At 47.7% G+C, this 17,463-nt stretch overlaps 1 protein-coding gene across 2 annotated transcripts in view; it reads right to left on the reverse strand.

Annotated features, from left to right (window-relative positions):
* Positions 1-17,463, reverse strand: part of LOC139539093 (voltage-dependent L-type calcium channel subunit beta-4-like) — a 77,685-nt gene that overhangs the window by 57,873 nt on the left and 2,349 nt on the right. Inside the window, exon 3 of one of the 2 annotated variants that reach the window (XM_071341839.1) lies at positions 17,070-17,153. In XM_071341839.1, coding sequence (XP_071197940.1) covers positions 17,070-17,153 — 84 coding nt within the window. Of the gene's footprint in view, positions 1-4,743; positions 5,148-17,069; positions 17,154-17,463 lie in introns of those variants that run through there. The other variant, XM_071341842.1, reaches the window with a different exon arrangement.

A 17,463-nucleotide genomic window follows, 5' to 3' on the forward strand; every position in this document is an offset into this window, starting at 1 on the left:
CATTTGCGATATTACAACAACAAAGTAATTACTGCAAACAACTAACACAGTTTTCCCCCCTTGGACATCATTGCAGACGTGACAGAACAGCAGCATGCCAGTATATGTACTGCAAAAAGTATTGATGCGCTACGCTCCCCCAGCACTCCCAACCTCCCCCAGCACTCCCACCTCCCCCAGCACTCCCACCTCCCCCAGCACTCCCAACCTCCCCCAGCACTCCCACCTCCCCCAGCACTCCCAATCTCCCCCAGCACTCCCAACCTCCCCAGCACTCCCAATCTCCCCCAGCACTCCCAGCCTCCCCAGCACTCCCAACCTCCCCCAGCACTCCCAACCTCTCCAGCACTCCCAACCTCCCCCAGCACTCCCAACCTCTCCAGCACTCCCAACCTCCCCCAGCACTCCCAACCTCCCCAGCACTCCCAACCTCCCCCAGCACTCCCAACCTCTCCAGCACTCACAACCTCCCCCAGCACTCCCAACCTCCCCCAGCACTCCCAACCTCTCCAGCACTCCCAACCTCCCCCAGCACTCCCAACCTCTCCAGCACTCCCAACCTCCCCCAGCACTCCCAACCTCCCCCAGCACTCCCAATCTCCCCCAGCACTCCCAACCTCCCCAGCACTCCCAACCTCCCCCAGCACTCCCACCTCCCCCAGCACTCCCAACCTACCCAGCACTCCCAACCTCCCCCAGCACTCCCACATCCCCCAGCACTCCCAACCTACTCAGCACTCCCAACCTCCCCCAGCACTCCCAACCCACTCAGCACTCCCAACCTCCCCCAGCACTCCCACCTCCCCCAGCACTCCCACCTCCCTCAGCACTCCCAACCTACTCAGCACTCCCAACCTCCCCCAGCACTCCCACCTCCCCCAGCACTCCCAACCTCCCCCAGCACTCCCAACCTCCCCCAGCACTCCCAACCTCCCTCAGCACTCCCACCTCCCCCAGCACTCCCACCTCCCCCAGCACTCCCAACCTCCCCAGCACTCCCACCTCCCCCAGCACTCCCACCTCCCCCAGCACTCCCAACCTACTCAGCACTCCCAACCTCCCCCAGCACTCCGCACCTCCCCCAGCACTCCCAACCTCCCCCAGCACTCCCACCTCCCCCAGCACTCCCACCTCCCCCAGCACTCCCAACCTCCCCCAGCACTCCCAACCTCCCCCAGCACTCCCACCTCCCCCAGCACTCCCACCTCCCCCAGCACTCCCAACCTACTCAGCACTCCCAACCTCCCCCAGCACTCCCAACCTCCCCCAGCACTCCCACCTCCCCCAGCACTCCCACCTCCCCCAGCACTCCCAACCTACTCAGCACTCCCAACCTCCCCCAGCACTCCCACCTCCCCCAGCACTCCCAACCTACCCAGCACTCCCAACCTCCCCCAGCACTCCCACCTCCCCCAGCACTCCCAACCTACTCAGCACTCCCAACCTCCCCCAGCACTCCCAACCTCCCCCAGCACTCCCAACCTCTCCCAGCACTCCCACCTCCCCCAGCATTCCCAACCTACTCAGCACTCCCAACCTCCCCCAGCACTCCCACCTCCCCCAGCACTCCCAACCTACTCAGCACTCCCAACCTCCCCCAGCACTCCCAACCTCCCCAGCACTCCCAATCTCCCCCAGCACTCCCACCTCCCCCAGCACTCCCAACCTCCCCCAGCACTCCCACCTCCCCCAGCACTCCCAACCTCCCCAGCACTCCGCACCTCCCCCAGCACTCCCAACCTCCCCAGCACTCTGCACCTCCCCCAGCACTCCCAACCTCCCCCAGCACTCCCAATCTCCCCCAGCACTCCCACCTCCCCCAGCACTCCCAACCTCCCCCAGCACTCCCACCTCCCCCAGCACTCCCAACCTCCCCAGCACTCCGCACCTCCCCCAGCACTCCCAACCTCCCCAGCACTCTGCACCTCCCCCAGCACTCCCAACCTCCCCAGCACTCCCAACCTCCCCAGCACTCCCACCTCCCCCAGCACTCCCAACCTCCCCAGCACTCCCACCTCCCCCAGCACTCCCACCTCCCCCAGCACTCCCACCTCCCCCAGCACTCCCACCTCCCCCAGCACTCCCACCTCCCCCAGCACTCCCACCTCCCCCAGCACTCCCCACCTCCCCCAGCACTCCCACCTCCCCCAGCACTCCCACCTCCCCCAGCACTCCCACCTCCCCCAGCACTCCCACCTCCCCCAGCACTCCCACCTCCCTCAGCACTCCCCACCTCCCCCAGCACTCCCACCTCCCCCAGCACTCCCACCTCTGCTTCGTCTACAAAACAATAACAATGTTTGAGGGGCGGTCAGTGGCGCTGTTTCCCCTACTGTGGATTCCATCTTTAAATGGAAATGTAAGTTTTGGGAAATGTGTTTTCCCCGTGTGATGATTGCTCCTATAGCAGCTCTAACAGCTTGCTGAGTGAGGGGGGGAAGTCTGATTCATCCATCAGCCAGTGTGTCACCATATTTGACGCATTTCCGAACGGAGCTGCAGTGCTTGGCTTGAACACACTCCAGCAAACAAAATCCTGGAACTGTTTCCTCTTCAAATGAAAAATGACATTGGCATCTCCGACCCTGGCTGGCCCTGGCCGGTGGCACAACATTGCACTACAGTCGATGCCCACGCAGAGGAGTCCGATTTTTACCACCCTTTCTGGGGAGAAAAGCGAAGCTGGCAGATGCACTGATAAAGTCCAGAATGTGGTTGTATCTCTTTGCATCTTCAAAACAATTCACTCTGTATCGTCTATCATCTCACTTCCGAAAACGGCAGCCATTGACACCTACAGACCTGTGATAAGCACTAATAACAACAGTCTACAGGAGTATAGGAGCTATTCTGGAGCAGAGATGCCTTGGAGAAGTAACAACAAGACGTCCTCTCACAGAACAGATGGTGTAAACAAATAGGCTTGGACAGATCTTGAAGATCTTGAGCCCCACGTAAGCAGAACATACAGGAATATAGAAGGTTCATGACCGTATAATAGTAGTGTAATAACAGTGTCATTTCAGTGTACAGGAAGACAGATGGAGCGAGAGTGTAAAAAGGCCTGTTAGATCCCTGCTCAGTGTGAATCTATACTCCCCTTTCCCTCCCTACACTCCCCACCAAGCCCCAACACGGGGTTCTCTTACTGATGCCCATCACACGTCAACGTAAAGCTGGGTTGCTCCATAGCAATGAAGGATAATGGTTGTGTTTATGAAGACCTATTTTAGCTCTGCGTAGGTTGACAGACACTATCTCCATACACTGATAGGACTGCGGCATTGCTCAGTTTTAGACCTCAAGGTTCTCTGATCGTCTGCGTTCCTATGTGTGTGTTGTCTTTACTACACGTTTCCCTCGGATAGAAAGAGAGTGAGAGGAGAAAACAACAGAGCGAGAGAAGGAAAATGGTGAGACGCTTTCCTTTTAAATGAGACAAAATGTTTGCAGCTCTCTGTTCCAAGGGGCTTACAGAAGGATACATTAAGCAATCACAACCTTAAAGGGAAGGCTAGGGCTCTGCTGGCTAAACACACACACACACACAGCGAGAGTTACAACGTTTACTGGCTAATCAGTCATCCACAGGCATGGTAGATGGTTGAGAGAGAGCCCTGGATGTCCAGATCAGTGGATGTTCAATGATATGGAATGAAGGAAGGAATGGTTCCTCTGCCTGTTCTCCTTCAGTGGCATCACACAAAGCCAGACAGAGAACCGTACAGAGAAGCTACAGAGAACTGTGCAGAGAACCTACAGAGAACCAAGAGAACCTACAGAGAACCAAGAGAACCCACAGAGAACCAAGAAAACCCACAGAGAACCAAGATAACCTACAGAGGACCAAGAGAACCTACAGAGAACCAAGAGAACCTACAGAGAACCAAGAGAATCTACAGAGAACCAAGAGAAACAAGATAAACAAAATAATCTACAGAGAATCAAGAGAACCAAGAGAACCAAGAGAATCTACAGAGAACCAAGAGACCCTACAGAGAACCAAGAGAATCTACAGAGAACCAAGAGAACCAAGATAATCTACAGAGAACCAAGAGAACCAAGAGAATCTACAGAGAACCAAGAGAACCAAGATAATCTACAGAGAACCAAGAGAATCTACAGAGAACCAAGAGAACCTACAGAGAACCAAGAGAACCTACAGAGAACCAAGAGAATCTACAGAGAACCAAGAGAACCAAGAGAATCTACAGAGAACCAAGATAATCTACAGAGAACCAAGAGAACCTACAGAGAACCAAGAGAACAGTGCAGTTAGGAGATGACAGTAACACAGAGACACATGCGTCCATCTTCTCTCATCCACCCTTCCCTCCATCCCTCCTCTCCCCCCCCCTCCCCTCCCTCTCTCCATGGTCCACCCACCTACTCTGTTCCAACTCAACAGAGGAAACATAATATACAAGCTGAATCTCCAGCCTCCCCCAACCCTGTGTGTGTGTGTGTGTGTGTGTGTGTGTGTGTGTGTGTGTGTGTGTGTGTGTGTGTGTGTGTGTGTGTGTGTGTGTGTGTGTGTGTGTGTGTGTGTGTGTGTGTGTGTGTGTGAGTGAGTGCATTTTGTGTGTGTGTTTGCATGTTCAACCAGCATCAACTGTGTGGTTCTGTCAATACACAGGCATCTCTCTCTATCTCACACACGCAAACAATGAGAGAATAACAGCACCGTACAGGCAGTTACCACTGCTTACATGGTCTACCCTTACACTACAACCCCTTACTCACCGCCTCCGAATCTTCCAATCCATGTAGGTACAAATTATCATACATGGAGGTTTGATATTCCAACAAGCACCTCTTGAGAATTGACAAAAATAGCAAGGATGGCTTGAAGCACCAGAGATGGATTAACAGGGGTTACATTCCCTCTAGATAGAAAACAACAACACCAAAGCAGAAATTAGAAACAGGTGGAGCTTTTCTTCTTGTTCTCCTCCCTGAGCCTTGATGGTGAATTAGATGGTTTTCCCCCCTAGCTTAAAGAATTGTCCTTATTTCCATCATCTTAATAAGGCAACGCAGAGCTTCAGTTATCCTCAGATGCTGCTGTCTAGATCCAGACCTGGCATTTTATCTCCCTTCCAAACAGAGAGCAGGAGAGGAGAGCCAACCATTCCTCAATCACAGGCTGATGACAGAGCAGGGAGGCAGGCTTCTGATTGGCTGCTTCATGCTCCAGTCAGCTTGGAAGAGCATTCTCACTGATGGAGAATAAGGAAATGAGAGAAAAGAAAAGGAGATGAGGGGATAGGAAAGGAAGAGGAGAGGAGAAGGGTCTGTAGCAGCAGACTTTCCCCTCCACCTCTGACAGTGGTTTCTTGTATTTCTTTACCAGTGTCTAATACCCTGTGTTGTATTCTCTCCATCTCTCTCTCTCTTTCCCTCTATCCGTCTCTCTCTTTACCTCTATCCCCCCCCTCTCTCTCTTCACCTCTATCCCCTCCTCTCTCTCTTTACCTCTATCCCCTCCCCTTACTCTTTACCTCTATCCCCACCCTCTCTCTTTACCTCTATCCCCCTCCCCTCTCTCTTTACCTCTATCCCCTCCCCTCTCTCTCTTTACCTCTATCCCCTCCCCTCTCTCTCTTTACCTCTATCCCCTTCCACTCTCTCTCTTTACCTCTATCCCCTCCCCTCTCTCGCTTTACCTCTATCCCCTTCCCCTCTCTCTTTACCTCTATCCCCTCCCCTCTCTCTTTACCTCTATCCCCTCCCCTCTCTCTTTACCTCTATCCCCTCTCCTCTCTCTTTACCTCTATCCCCTCCCCTTTCTCTTTACCTCTATCCCCTCCCCTCTCTCTTTACCTCTATCCCCTCCCCTCTCTCTCTTTACCTCTATCCCCTCCCCTCTCTCTTTACCTCTATCCCCTCCCCTCTCTCTTTACCTCTACCCCCCTCCCCTCTCTCTCTTTACCTCTATCCCCTCCCCTCTCTCTTTACCTCTATCCCCTCCCCTCTCTCTTTACCTCTATCCCCTCCCCTCTCTCTTTACCTCTATCCCCCTCCCCTCTCTCTTTACCTCTATCCCCTCCCCTCTCTCTCTTTACTTCTATCCCCTCCCCTCTCTCTTTACCCCTATCCCCTCCCCTCTCTCTTTACCTCTATCCCCTCCCCTCTCTTTCCCTCTATCCCCCTCCCCTCTCTCTCTTTACCTCTATCCCCTCCCCTCTCTCTTTACCTCTATCCCCTCCCCTCTCTATTTTTATTTTCCTCTGTCATTAGGTGGCTTGCTGAAGAGGTGAGAGTGTGTGTGTGTTTGATCTCCTAACCTAATCACCCAGGTTAACAACCCCCCCGCCACACACACACACTGTCACATCATTCACACACACAGCATCATGCCATACATGAATCATTACAAATTGGATCTTGACCCATGTTGATCCTCACAGTGTTGATCCTCACAGTGTTGATCCTCAGTGTTAATCATCACAGTGTTAATCATCACAGTGTTGATCCTCACAGTGTTGATCCTCACAGTGTTAATCACCACAGTGTTGATCCTCACAGTGTTGATCCTCACAGTGTTGATCCTCAGTGTTAATCATCACAGTGTTGATCCTCACAGTGTTGATCCACACAGTGTTAATCATCACAGTGTTGATCCTCACAGTGTTAATCATCACAGTGTTAATCATCACAGTGTTGATCCTTACAGTGTTGACCCACACAGTGTTGATCCTCACAGTGTTGTCCTCACAGTGTTCCAATACCCAGGTTCTGTGTTAAACCATCTTCATGGACCCACTGGGACCATAAAACACACAACATGCAGTCTACATATTCACTAGGTCATTAGAATCGGAAGGGATCAAAGGGTCAAGAAAAAAATATCACAAAAAAGACAAATGAATGTGTATAGACTAATCTCATGTGATATACAATTAGACATAAATCAAATGTTATTTTATAATGATGCAATATATTCATGGTATATTTTTGGTCATTTCTGATTCCATTTCTAGAAACGTATAGATTTTCAAACAAGTGTTTCCGTTTGCTTTAATCAAGTTAAATTGCAGTGAAACACATCACATTGTGCGGGTTCCTTTCTAAAGACATGGTGGAAGACTGGAGCAATATCGCCCTCTAGTGGTGAAGAGACGTACAGCAGGTGCAACTGCTACAAACTGGCCATCCTCTAGTCCAGGGTCTCCCAAAGTCGGTCCTGGCGCCCCCCCGGGTGCACGTTTTGGTTTTGCCCTAGCACTACACAGCTGATTCAAATAGTCAAAGCTTGATGATGAGTTGGTTATTTAATCAGATGTGTAGTGCTGGGGGGTTCAGAGGTGCTTCAACATTTTTTGAAATTGACAGTCCTCCTGTGACCCAAATCCTCCTCCAACAACCCAAATTAAGAAGAAATAATGTGTGATCACATGCCCAGGGCCCCACTTTGGGTCCTGACCCATAGTTGAAAAACCGGTGCTCACCCGGACAGGTTTGAGTCTCTCCTACCCCACCCTTTTAGGATACTGGGGAGGAAGAGGAGTGTTCATCCTTTCCACATCCCCCCACCTCTGTGGTAAACCCTGAGATCCACCCCCCACCTCTGTGGTAAACCCCTGAGATCCACCCCACACCTCTGTGGAAACCCCTGAGATCCACCCCCCACCTCTGTGGTAAACCCCTGAGATCCACCCCCCACCTCTGTGGTAAACCCTGAGATCCACCCCCCCACCTCTGTGGTAAACCCCTGAGATCCACCCCACACCTCTGTGGAAACCCCTGAGATCCACCCCCCACCTCTGTGGTAAACCGCTGAGATCCACCCCCCACCTCTGTGGTAAACCCCTGAGATCCACCCCCCACCTCTGTGGTAAACCCCTGAGATCCACCCCCCACCTCTGTGGTAAACCCCTGAGATCCACCCCACACCTCTGTGGAAACCCCTGAGATCCACCCCCCACCTCTGTGGTAAACCCCTGAGATCCACCCCACACCTCTGTGGAAACCCCTGAGATCCACCCCCCACCTCTGTGGTAAACCCCTGAGATCCACCCCCCACCTCTGTGGTAAACCCCTGAGATCCACCCCCCACCTCTGTGGAAACCCCTGAGATCCACCCCCACCTCTGTGGTAAACCCCTGAGATCCACCCCCACCTCTGTGGTAAACCCCTGAGATCCACCCCCCCACCTCTGTTAAGTTATAGCAATGGCATAAAAGGGACAATCAACTCAGGGCTCTATGCGCTCACTGGAAAATAATGCAACCCTGTGGAAGGTCAGTTCCACCCTGCTAGAGCGTCGTGGAACACACCTTCCACGTCGTCCATTATTTTCCATAGAACGCATAGCCCCTCATTGATTATACCTTACATAATACATACAGACTATAAAGACCAGCTAAAACCACCTATAACTTAAACTTAGAGTTGAGCTGAATGTACAGTATTCTAAGGTGTGAGATTATATGGCCTATGTTCAGTAGTATCTAGAAGCAGGCAGCAGAGAGCATTCGTGCACTACAGATGACCAGGGAGAAAAACCCTGCTGCACCAAGAGCTGACACTCTGCCTGAATAGCTGACTGTACTATAATGTATTTATATCTAATCTGAATTAGGGTTCAAAATCAATTAGATTTTCAAAAGGGTAAGGATTTTGTGGTCAATGCACTCTATGAGATGTCAATGTAAGGGAGAGTGGGGTAAATTGAGCCAAAGGGGTGACATTCTAGACGATTCTGTGCTTCCAACTTGTGGCAACAGTTTGGGGAAGGCCCTTTCCTGTTTCAGCATGACAATGTCCCTGTGCACAATGCGAGGTCCATACAGAAATGATTTGTTGAGATCGGTGTGGAAGAACTTTTTTTTTCTTTTTTTTCTTTCTCTTTTTAATTTTTTTTTATCCCATTTTCTCCCCCCTTTTTGTGGTATCCAATCGCTAGTAATTACTATCTTGTCTCATCGCTACAACTCCCGTACGGGCTCGGGAGAGACGAAGGTCGAAAGCCATGCGTCCTCCGAAGCACAACCCAACCAAGCCGCACTGCTTCTTAACACAGCGCGCCTCCAACCCGGAAGCCAGCCGCACCAATGTGTCGGAGGAAACACCGTGTACCTGGCCCCCTTGGTTAGCGCGCACTGCGCCCGGCCCGCCACAGGAGTCGCTGGAGCGCGATGAGACAAGGATATCCCTACCGGCCAAACCCTCCCTAACCCGGACGACGCTAGCCCAATTGTGCGTCGCCCCACGGACCTCCCGGTCGCAGCCGGCTGCGACAGAGCCTGGGCGCGAACCCAGAGACTCTGGTGGCGCAGTTAGCACTGCGATGCAGTGCCCTAGACCACTGCGCCACCCGGGAGGCCGGTGTGGAAGAACTTGACTGGCCTGCACAGAGCCCTGACTTCAACCCCATCGGACACCTTTGGGATGAACTGGAGGGTGAGGAGGGGGTAAGGAGAGGGGGTGAAAGGGTGAGGATGGGGTGAGAAGATGAGGGGAGAGGAGAGTGAGAAAGGGTGAGAAGTGGGAGAGCTGTGTCCATAGCCTCATGAAGAAGAAACTCCTGAATAAACTGTTCCAGAGTTCAGCCATGCGACCTACGAAAGAGGGATTAACCGTAGAAATCAGCTCCAGGTAATCCGTTCCCTATAGCTGCTGATGCTATAACTGAAAGAAAAAAATAGGCTAACTGGATGGCTTTATTTAAGACATTGTCTAAGTCCCAAATGGCACCCTATTCCCTATATAATGCACTACTTTTGACCGACCCCTATGGGCCCTGATCAAAAGTAGTGCACTATGTAGGAGGGAATAGGGTGCCATTTGGGACACATCTATTGTGATTTAGAAAGGAAATGACATCTCGGGCAACATTCAGTCAATTCAGACGAGCTTCGCTGGATCGCTTCACCCCAAATTGTGATTTATTTTGGTGGTGAATAAATGTTGAAGCCCATTCAATTAGAAAATCTAAATATGAACCCTCCCTTCCCAACTCAGACAGTCATGGATGTAACCTTTGAGCCCCAGAAAAATCATGGCTGGAAGTTTCTGTCCAGTACCTAGGATGAGATAAATGATCTCATCTAAGTGCAGAAGACCTGAAAGTGTCAGAGATGACCGGAGTATAGTCACTACTGAATTAGGCAAAGGAGCTGCAGAGAGTAGAGAACAGTAGAGTAGTACTTTATTGATCCCATCTTTGGAAAGTGTTTTATTTTATGACTCACTTGTCACGCCCTGGCCATAGAGAGGTTTTTATTCTCTATTTTGGTTAGGCCAGGGTGTGATTAGGGTGGGCATTCTATGTTTATATTTCTTTGTTTGAGTGTTGTTCCCAATCAGAGGCAGCTGTCTATCGTTGTCTCTGATTGGGAATCATACTTAGGCAGCCTTTTTCCCACCTGTGTTTTGTGGGTAGTTGTTTTCTGTTTTGTGTCTGCACCTGACAGAACTGTTTCGTTTTGTTCTACTTTGTTATTTTGTTTCGGTGTTCAGTTTGATTAAATATCATGAACGCTTACCACGCTGCACCTTTGTCTCCTATTTCATACGACGAGCGTTACATCACTACTTAACAGAACCAAATACTGAACAGGGATGTCTTTAATACTGTAGTGTACAATAATAGAACTGGTAGGCTGTCAGACAGAGTTAGCCAGGGATGCGGATTGTGGAACTACTGTTCATTCAGTCTATGACTCAATAATACCACCTCAGATCAACTAAAGTCAGCCTGCTACCATGGAATCACATGGGATGGGATTATTTCATAATTTACAGTATTGTTGGTACATCCCGCAAAGACGCAATGTCATTTCAGTCTGTTAACATCCCCTTTTCTTTATTTCAGTAAAGGGGTTGTCGTGAGCTAAAAACATGTTCATGGGACAGAGCCCAGACTAAGAGACGCGATCAGGGTCATAGGTCAGATTGGAACACGTAATTTTCCCATAGAACTTGAATTACTCATTGTAATTCTATGACTATCCCATCATAAAGCCAACACTGAACATCTGGATACAGGAAGCTCACGTGCCACTGTTCAACACAACATCTGGGGGTGAGAGATGAACACATTAAATGCTGCTGCATCGCTTGACAGTCTGAATCATTTCACCTTTTCACGAACGTGTCCATTATCTCTCCTCTCTCTTGACTCTGTCTTCTCTAGCTCGATTCTTTCTCCTCATTCAGCCTCTCAGAAACACTCCATCCTTCCCTCATTACTCTCAACCCTCTTTCTGTCCCTAACACCCTCCAGACACCATTCTCTTCTGGGAGGAGATTACTGTCCAATCACACAGCTCAGAGCAACCCCTGGTCTGAACAGACTGTGGAGTTAGGTACATTTTAAAGATCACCCAAGATCTGCATCTCTAGACACTGTCATGCTCATACATGACTAACACCTTAAACGCACACACCAGCAGAAATCCACTTTTTCAAGCTGAAAGAAGATGGGCAGAGTTTACCCATGATTTTACACAATGATGTAAGTCAATAAGTCATCGTTATAGTCAAAGTATGATATATTTGGGCTTGAAGTGACAAAACCGAACTGCCCTCTTCATGCATATTCATGCCAATGACGTGTCTTTTCCTATGAAATGACGTTCAAATTATTTTTTGCCCATGTTTCTTTTTAGGGTTGGGTTTACCACCCACCAGCATGGCATTGTTTATTAATCAGAAACACCTGAAAAATGTGTGCGTCACGACTGAGTTGAGCAACATAATAGATTGTCTTTAGCTACAGGAAATATGGTGGTTCAATGAAGATTGTTCACTTAGGCCGTTTACCATTGAAAAAAATAGTCAGTTCCGGTCTACAAAACGGGTGGGTCTCCCATAGACACCAACGCAATAGCAGCTGGGTCTGGTCTACTTAGTTCACTGACTTTCATTGAACCAGAAAAAAAACAGCGAGTGGGGCGTCTCGCTTCCTCTTCTGTCTCTGGTACTTGGCTGCCTGAGCCATGGAGCAAATTAAAATAGCGGTCAACGTTAATAATCTTTGGATGCCGACACCAGTCGCACCATTGGAAGACATAGCTTGGACTGTGGCCTACAAAAGCCTATAGGAGGCTCTTTTCCCATGATCCATCAAACACATTTGGTGTGTCATCATAGTTGTTTATGACTTGTGGTCAGACTCGCTCAGGTGGAACAAATGTACATTTGCGCCTTTTTTCAATTATGATTTTAATGTCATTGATAAAACAGAGAAGTGTGAAATATTTTTTTCAGTGTAACAGTTGTTAAAGTACTTTGTGGATTTCACCAGGTTCATATAAATAATATAGCATGTTGATTTGTTATTATGCATGCCTGCATCCTGGGAATAGGGGAGTGTGTACAGTCGTGGCCAAAAGTTTTGAGAATGACACAAATATTAATTTTCACAAAGTCTGCTGCCTCAGTTTGTATGATGGCAATTTGCATATATTCCAGAATGTTATGAAGAGTGATCAGATGAATTGCAATTAATTGCAAAGTCCCTCTTTGCCATGCAAATGAACTGAATCCCCCGACAAAAATTCCAATGCATTTCAGCCCTGCCACAAAAGGACCAGCTGACATCATGTCAGTGATTCTCTCGTTAACACAGGTGTGAGTGTTGACGAGGACAAGGCTGGAGATCACTCTGTCATGCTGATTGAGTTCGAATAACAGACTGGAAGCTTCAAAAGAAGGGTGGTGCTTGGAATCATCGTTCTTCCTCTGTCAACCATGGTTACCTGCAAGGAAACACGTGGTGTCGTCATTGCTTTAGACAAAACAGGTTTCACAGGCAAGGATATTGCTGACAGTAAGATTGCACCTAAATCAACCATTTATTGGATCATCAAGAACTTCAAGGAGAGCGGTTCAATTGTTGTGAAGAAGGCTTCAGGGCGCCCAAGAAAGTCCAGCAAGCGCCAGGACCGTCTCCTAAAGTTGATTCAGCTGCGGGATCGGGGCACCAACAGTACAGAGCTTGCTCAGGAATGGCAGCAGGCAGGTGTGAGTGCATCTGCACGCACAGTGAGGCGAAGACTTTTGGAGGATGGCCTGGTGTCAAGAAGGGCAGTAAAGAAGCCACTTCTCTCCAGGAAAAACATCAGGGACAGACTGATATTCTGCAAAAGGTACAGGGATTGGACTGCTGAGGACTGGGGTAAAGTCATTTTCTCTGATGAATCCCCTTTCCGATTGTTTGGAGCATCTGGGAAAAAAGCTTGTCCGGAGAAGACAAGGTGAGTGCTACCATCAGTCCTGTGTCATGCCAACAGTAAAGCATCCTGAGACCATTCATGTGTGGGGTTGCTTCTCAGTCAAGGGAGTGGGCTCACTCACAATTTTGCCTAAGAACACAGCCATGAATAAAGAATGGTACCAACACATCCTCCGAGAGCAACTTCTCCCAACCATCCAGGAACAGTTTGGTGACGAGCAATGCCTTTTCCAGCATGATGCAGCACCATAAGGCAAAAGTGATAACTAAATGGCTCGGGGAACAAAACATCGATATTTTGGGTCCATGGCCAGGAAACTCCCCAGACCTTAATCCCAATGAGAACTTGTGGTCAATCCTCAAGAGGCGGGTGGACAAACAAAAACCCACAAATTCTGACAAACCCCAAGCATTGATTATGCAAGAATGGGCTGCCATCAGTCAGGATGTGGCCCAGAAGTTAATTGACAGCATGCCAGGGCGGATTGCAGAGGTCTTAAAAAAGAAGGGTCAACACTACAAATATCGACTCTTTGCATTAACTTCATGTAATTGTCAATAAAAGCCTTTGACACTTATGAAATGCTTGTAATTATACGTCAGTATTCCATAGTAACATCTGACAAAAATATCTAAAGACACTGAAGCAGCAAACTTTGTGGAAATTAATATTTGAGTCATTCTCAAAACTTTTGGCCACGACTGTACTTAAGTTTTGACCTGAGTGCCCGTGCTCAAATCATTTTGATGCACTATGAGAGGTAGACACGCTTTTTCTGTCGTCTTCAGAAAGGTTTGATTCCTTTAAGCACAAAGTCAGACACATTGTGTTTTGTTCATGAATAATGTTGTATATTTACAGGTTACTCATAAGTGTATGGTATTGTTAAGATGTAATTGTACTTTTTAGGATAATATTAACATTCTGAATTTAACATGTGGTTACTAGCTAGCTATTGTATGTGTGAACGATAGCTAGCACCTCTAATGATCCCAGTCCCTTGTATTGTGCGTCTATTGTAGAAAGAGTGCTCTATAAATGTTTTGTATTTTCTTTTGGATGCAGGTATGTGGTTTTATCTATGTAAAATATATGTTATGTGTTGATACATAATTAGGAGAGGCTGTACTCATTTTTATATTCAAAAATAATTTTTTATATTCAAAATAAAAGTTTTTGCTGGTAATGTAACGGATTAGTTGCCGTTTTTTTGTAATCCCTTACATGTAACAGATTATATGTCATCCGTTACTCCCCAAACCTGATGATAACAGAGAACACAGAATATATGATAATGTCCGTGCGTATGTCCAAAATATCAATGACTTCTGCAACTCGACACAGTTTCACTGGAATTAACAAAAGGCAAAAGTCAGACAAACGTCAACCCTCAACATGTCAACCGCTATAATAGGCACAGTTTAGCGGAGACTCGTCTCTTGGTAGTCTTTTTCTGAAACGGTGCTCACATAACGTGTATTAGCTAGCTAAGGTTAGCATGATAGCTAGTTACAGTGACAGCTGTCAGTCAGTGCCCTATTTGATGTTATTTCTCTGCTACACGTAGAGATCAACACAACGTTCCCACCCCCAATGCCTGAATACGTATTAGCAGCCTGCGTCAGTCTTCGAGGTGGAACCAAATAAGAATTTCCGCTCTAGGACAGGAATTACTCGTAATAAGTGCAGCAACTTTCTCTGAGGTGGGCCATTAAAGATTCAATCTGGGATTTGTTTTTCAGCAAAACAGTAGCATTGAAATGACCATTGAACAGATTCCCAGATCCCAGATTGTACCATTAAGTAGATCCTCAGTAAATCCCCACTCTGGAAAGAGTCACTAGGCACTTCTGGCAGATGTTGCCTCTAGCATCCATCTATATAGTGTTATGAGGGCAAACTGAGGAAGGTCAGCCAGGCAGCAGTGCAGGATATCTCTGTGTGTGTGTGTGTGTGTGTGTGCGTGCGTGCGTGCATGTGTATTTTTTATGAATAATGCATGCCTTGTCTACCTAGACGACTTGTGAGAAGCTGTCTTTTCCCTCTAACCTTATGCCTCAATGGGGCACACAGTTACCCATACAGATTCTTCTGTAATTGGCAAACAGCATGAGATGCCTGTCTGCAAGACATAACTGGATAAGCATTTACCATTTCAGAGATAAACTGTGAATGGAACAAACTGTGCTCTACTTCCAATTCAAAGACTTAAATTATTAATAGTGTATCATTTAAGTAGGATATGGTGAACATAGAATGAGGAAGACTAAGACTCTCTGCCTATCCAGACCGCATCTGCGCCCTGAAATACCACAGTATGCAAAGTAACCATTCAAACAGGACATGACTGCAGTGACCTATATATAAAGTAGATTAAATACATTTGTATAGCAAACACATTGAATGATCCAACCTCTTTGTAACATACACTGAGTGTACAAAACATTAAAAACACCTGCTCTTTCCATGACATAGACTGACCAGGTGAAAGCTATTATCCCCCACTTGTGAAATCCACAAAAAATCAGTGTAGATGAAGGGGAGGAGGCAGGTTAAAGAAGGATTTTTAAGACTTGAGACAATTGAGACATGGATTGTGTATGTGTGCCATTCAGAGGTATAAATGGGCCTTTGAACGGGGCATGGTAGTAGGTTCCAGGCACACCGGTTTGTGTCAAGAACTGCAACGCTGCTGGCTTTTTCAAGCTCACCAGTTTCCTGTGTGTATCAAGAATGGTCCACCACCCAAAGGACATCCAGCCAACTTAACACAACTGTGGGAAACATTGGAGTCAACATGGGCCAGCATCCCTGTGAAACACTTTCGACACCTTGTAGAGGCTGTACTGAGGGCAAAAGGGCAGATGCAAATCAATATTAGGAAGGTGTCCTTAATGTTTTGTACACTCAGTATATAACGTAATATGTAACACTTGACCGTAGCCCCCCTTTGGTATGCATTCATTAAGCCTCATAAGTGTCAGCAAATCTCTGGACATACTATCTCTGAAAATCTGTCATGTATTTTGTTCATGTCAATTATCTCATCCAAACTTTGAACCTGATTTGTTAAGCTTTACAGACACACAGACACACACGCTAGCTAGCACGTGGTAGACCAGCCCCCTGACAGAGAGATAGAGAAGCAGAACAAAGGTAGGCAATAACATTCAGGTGTCCTTGTGTTGTTGAATAGCCTTGATGGAAGCCAGTTCCCTAGGCAACCCATTAGTTTGGATGTCACAGTCCAGCAGCAAATGGTCCCCTCTGTATTACGGAATAATAGTTTTACACCGAAGGATTATTTTACATATTTTACATTTGTTATACAGTTGAACACAAGTGCTGAGACAACTATGACTTTGTCCAGAACAATATGTCTCACTCATTCATAAAAAATAATACATGAATGGTAGTGAATACAGAGATAATGAGAGGAAGTGAATTCCCAATAACACTCAAATCAAGGCCACTGGCTCCCCTGCAACAGAGGTGACAACCCCATGTTGAAGCAATATTGGTCTTGTTGACCGTTCTCTTATCCCAGAATAATTTAACCATTCAGAATGTTTCATTCGGACAATACATTTTGTACGGGGTGTAGTACAGACAGTATACAACTGTTAATTGGATAACACAACTGGTTGTGGATTACAAGAGCAGTCCCTGTTGAAAAATGATCAGCAAATATGGTTTATAGTATTGTGCATAGCCTGTTTTGGACAAACATAGAGAGTGTAGTGGGATTTGTGCCCCGATACAATTTTTGCTCCTGACTGTGTAGTAATGCTGTAATTACTCTCGTAACAACGTTGTGATAACACGCTGTTACATAGGGATCTATTGGAATTGAGTAGTAATGTGTTACCCATCTGTCTCTCTCACCTGTCTGAGGATGAAGCTGGTGGAGTTGGTGCTCCCGTCAGACCTCTTTAGCCGGCTGCGTCTGGAGTAGGTTCCTCTATTCACCTGAGTAGGTACAGCCAGAAACACACACATCATTCTCACTGTCACTCACTTTGCAGCACGACAACAAGGGCACCATAAGGAACACCAGGGCCCCACAGGTGATCAGGTGATCAGGTGCCTGGGTATAGCCTGTCCCTATTGTATGCATTTCCATCCCGTCTGTAACAGTGTAGCCTGCTGTCCACTTCTGGCTGAGACCTGAAGACTTGCATTGGCTCCCCAAACTAATGGCTAAGCTTTAGCTCAGCTTATGACCTTTCATAAGAACTAAGGATGTAATTTATTGCAGAGAAAATACACCTGCATCACA

The sequence above is a fragment of the Salvelinus alpinus genome, chromosome 14, assembly GCF_045679555.1.
Source record: "Salvelinus alpinus chromosome 14, SLU_Salpinus.1, whole genome shotgun sequence".
NCBI classification, from domain to species: domain Eukaryota; kingdom Metazoa; phylum Chordata; class Actinopteri; order Salmoniformes; family Salmonidae; genus Salvelinus; species Salvelinus alpinus.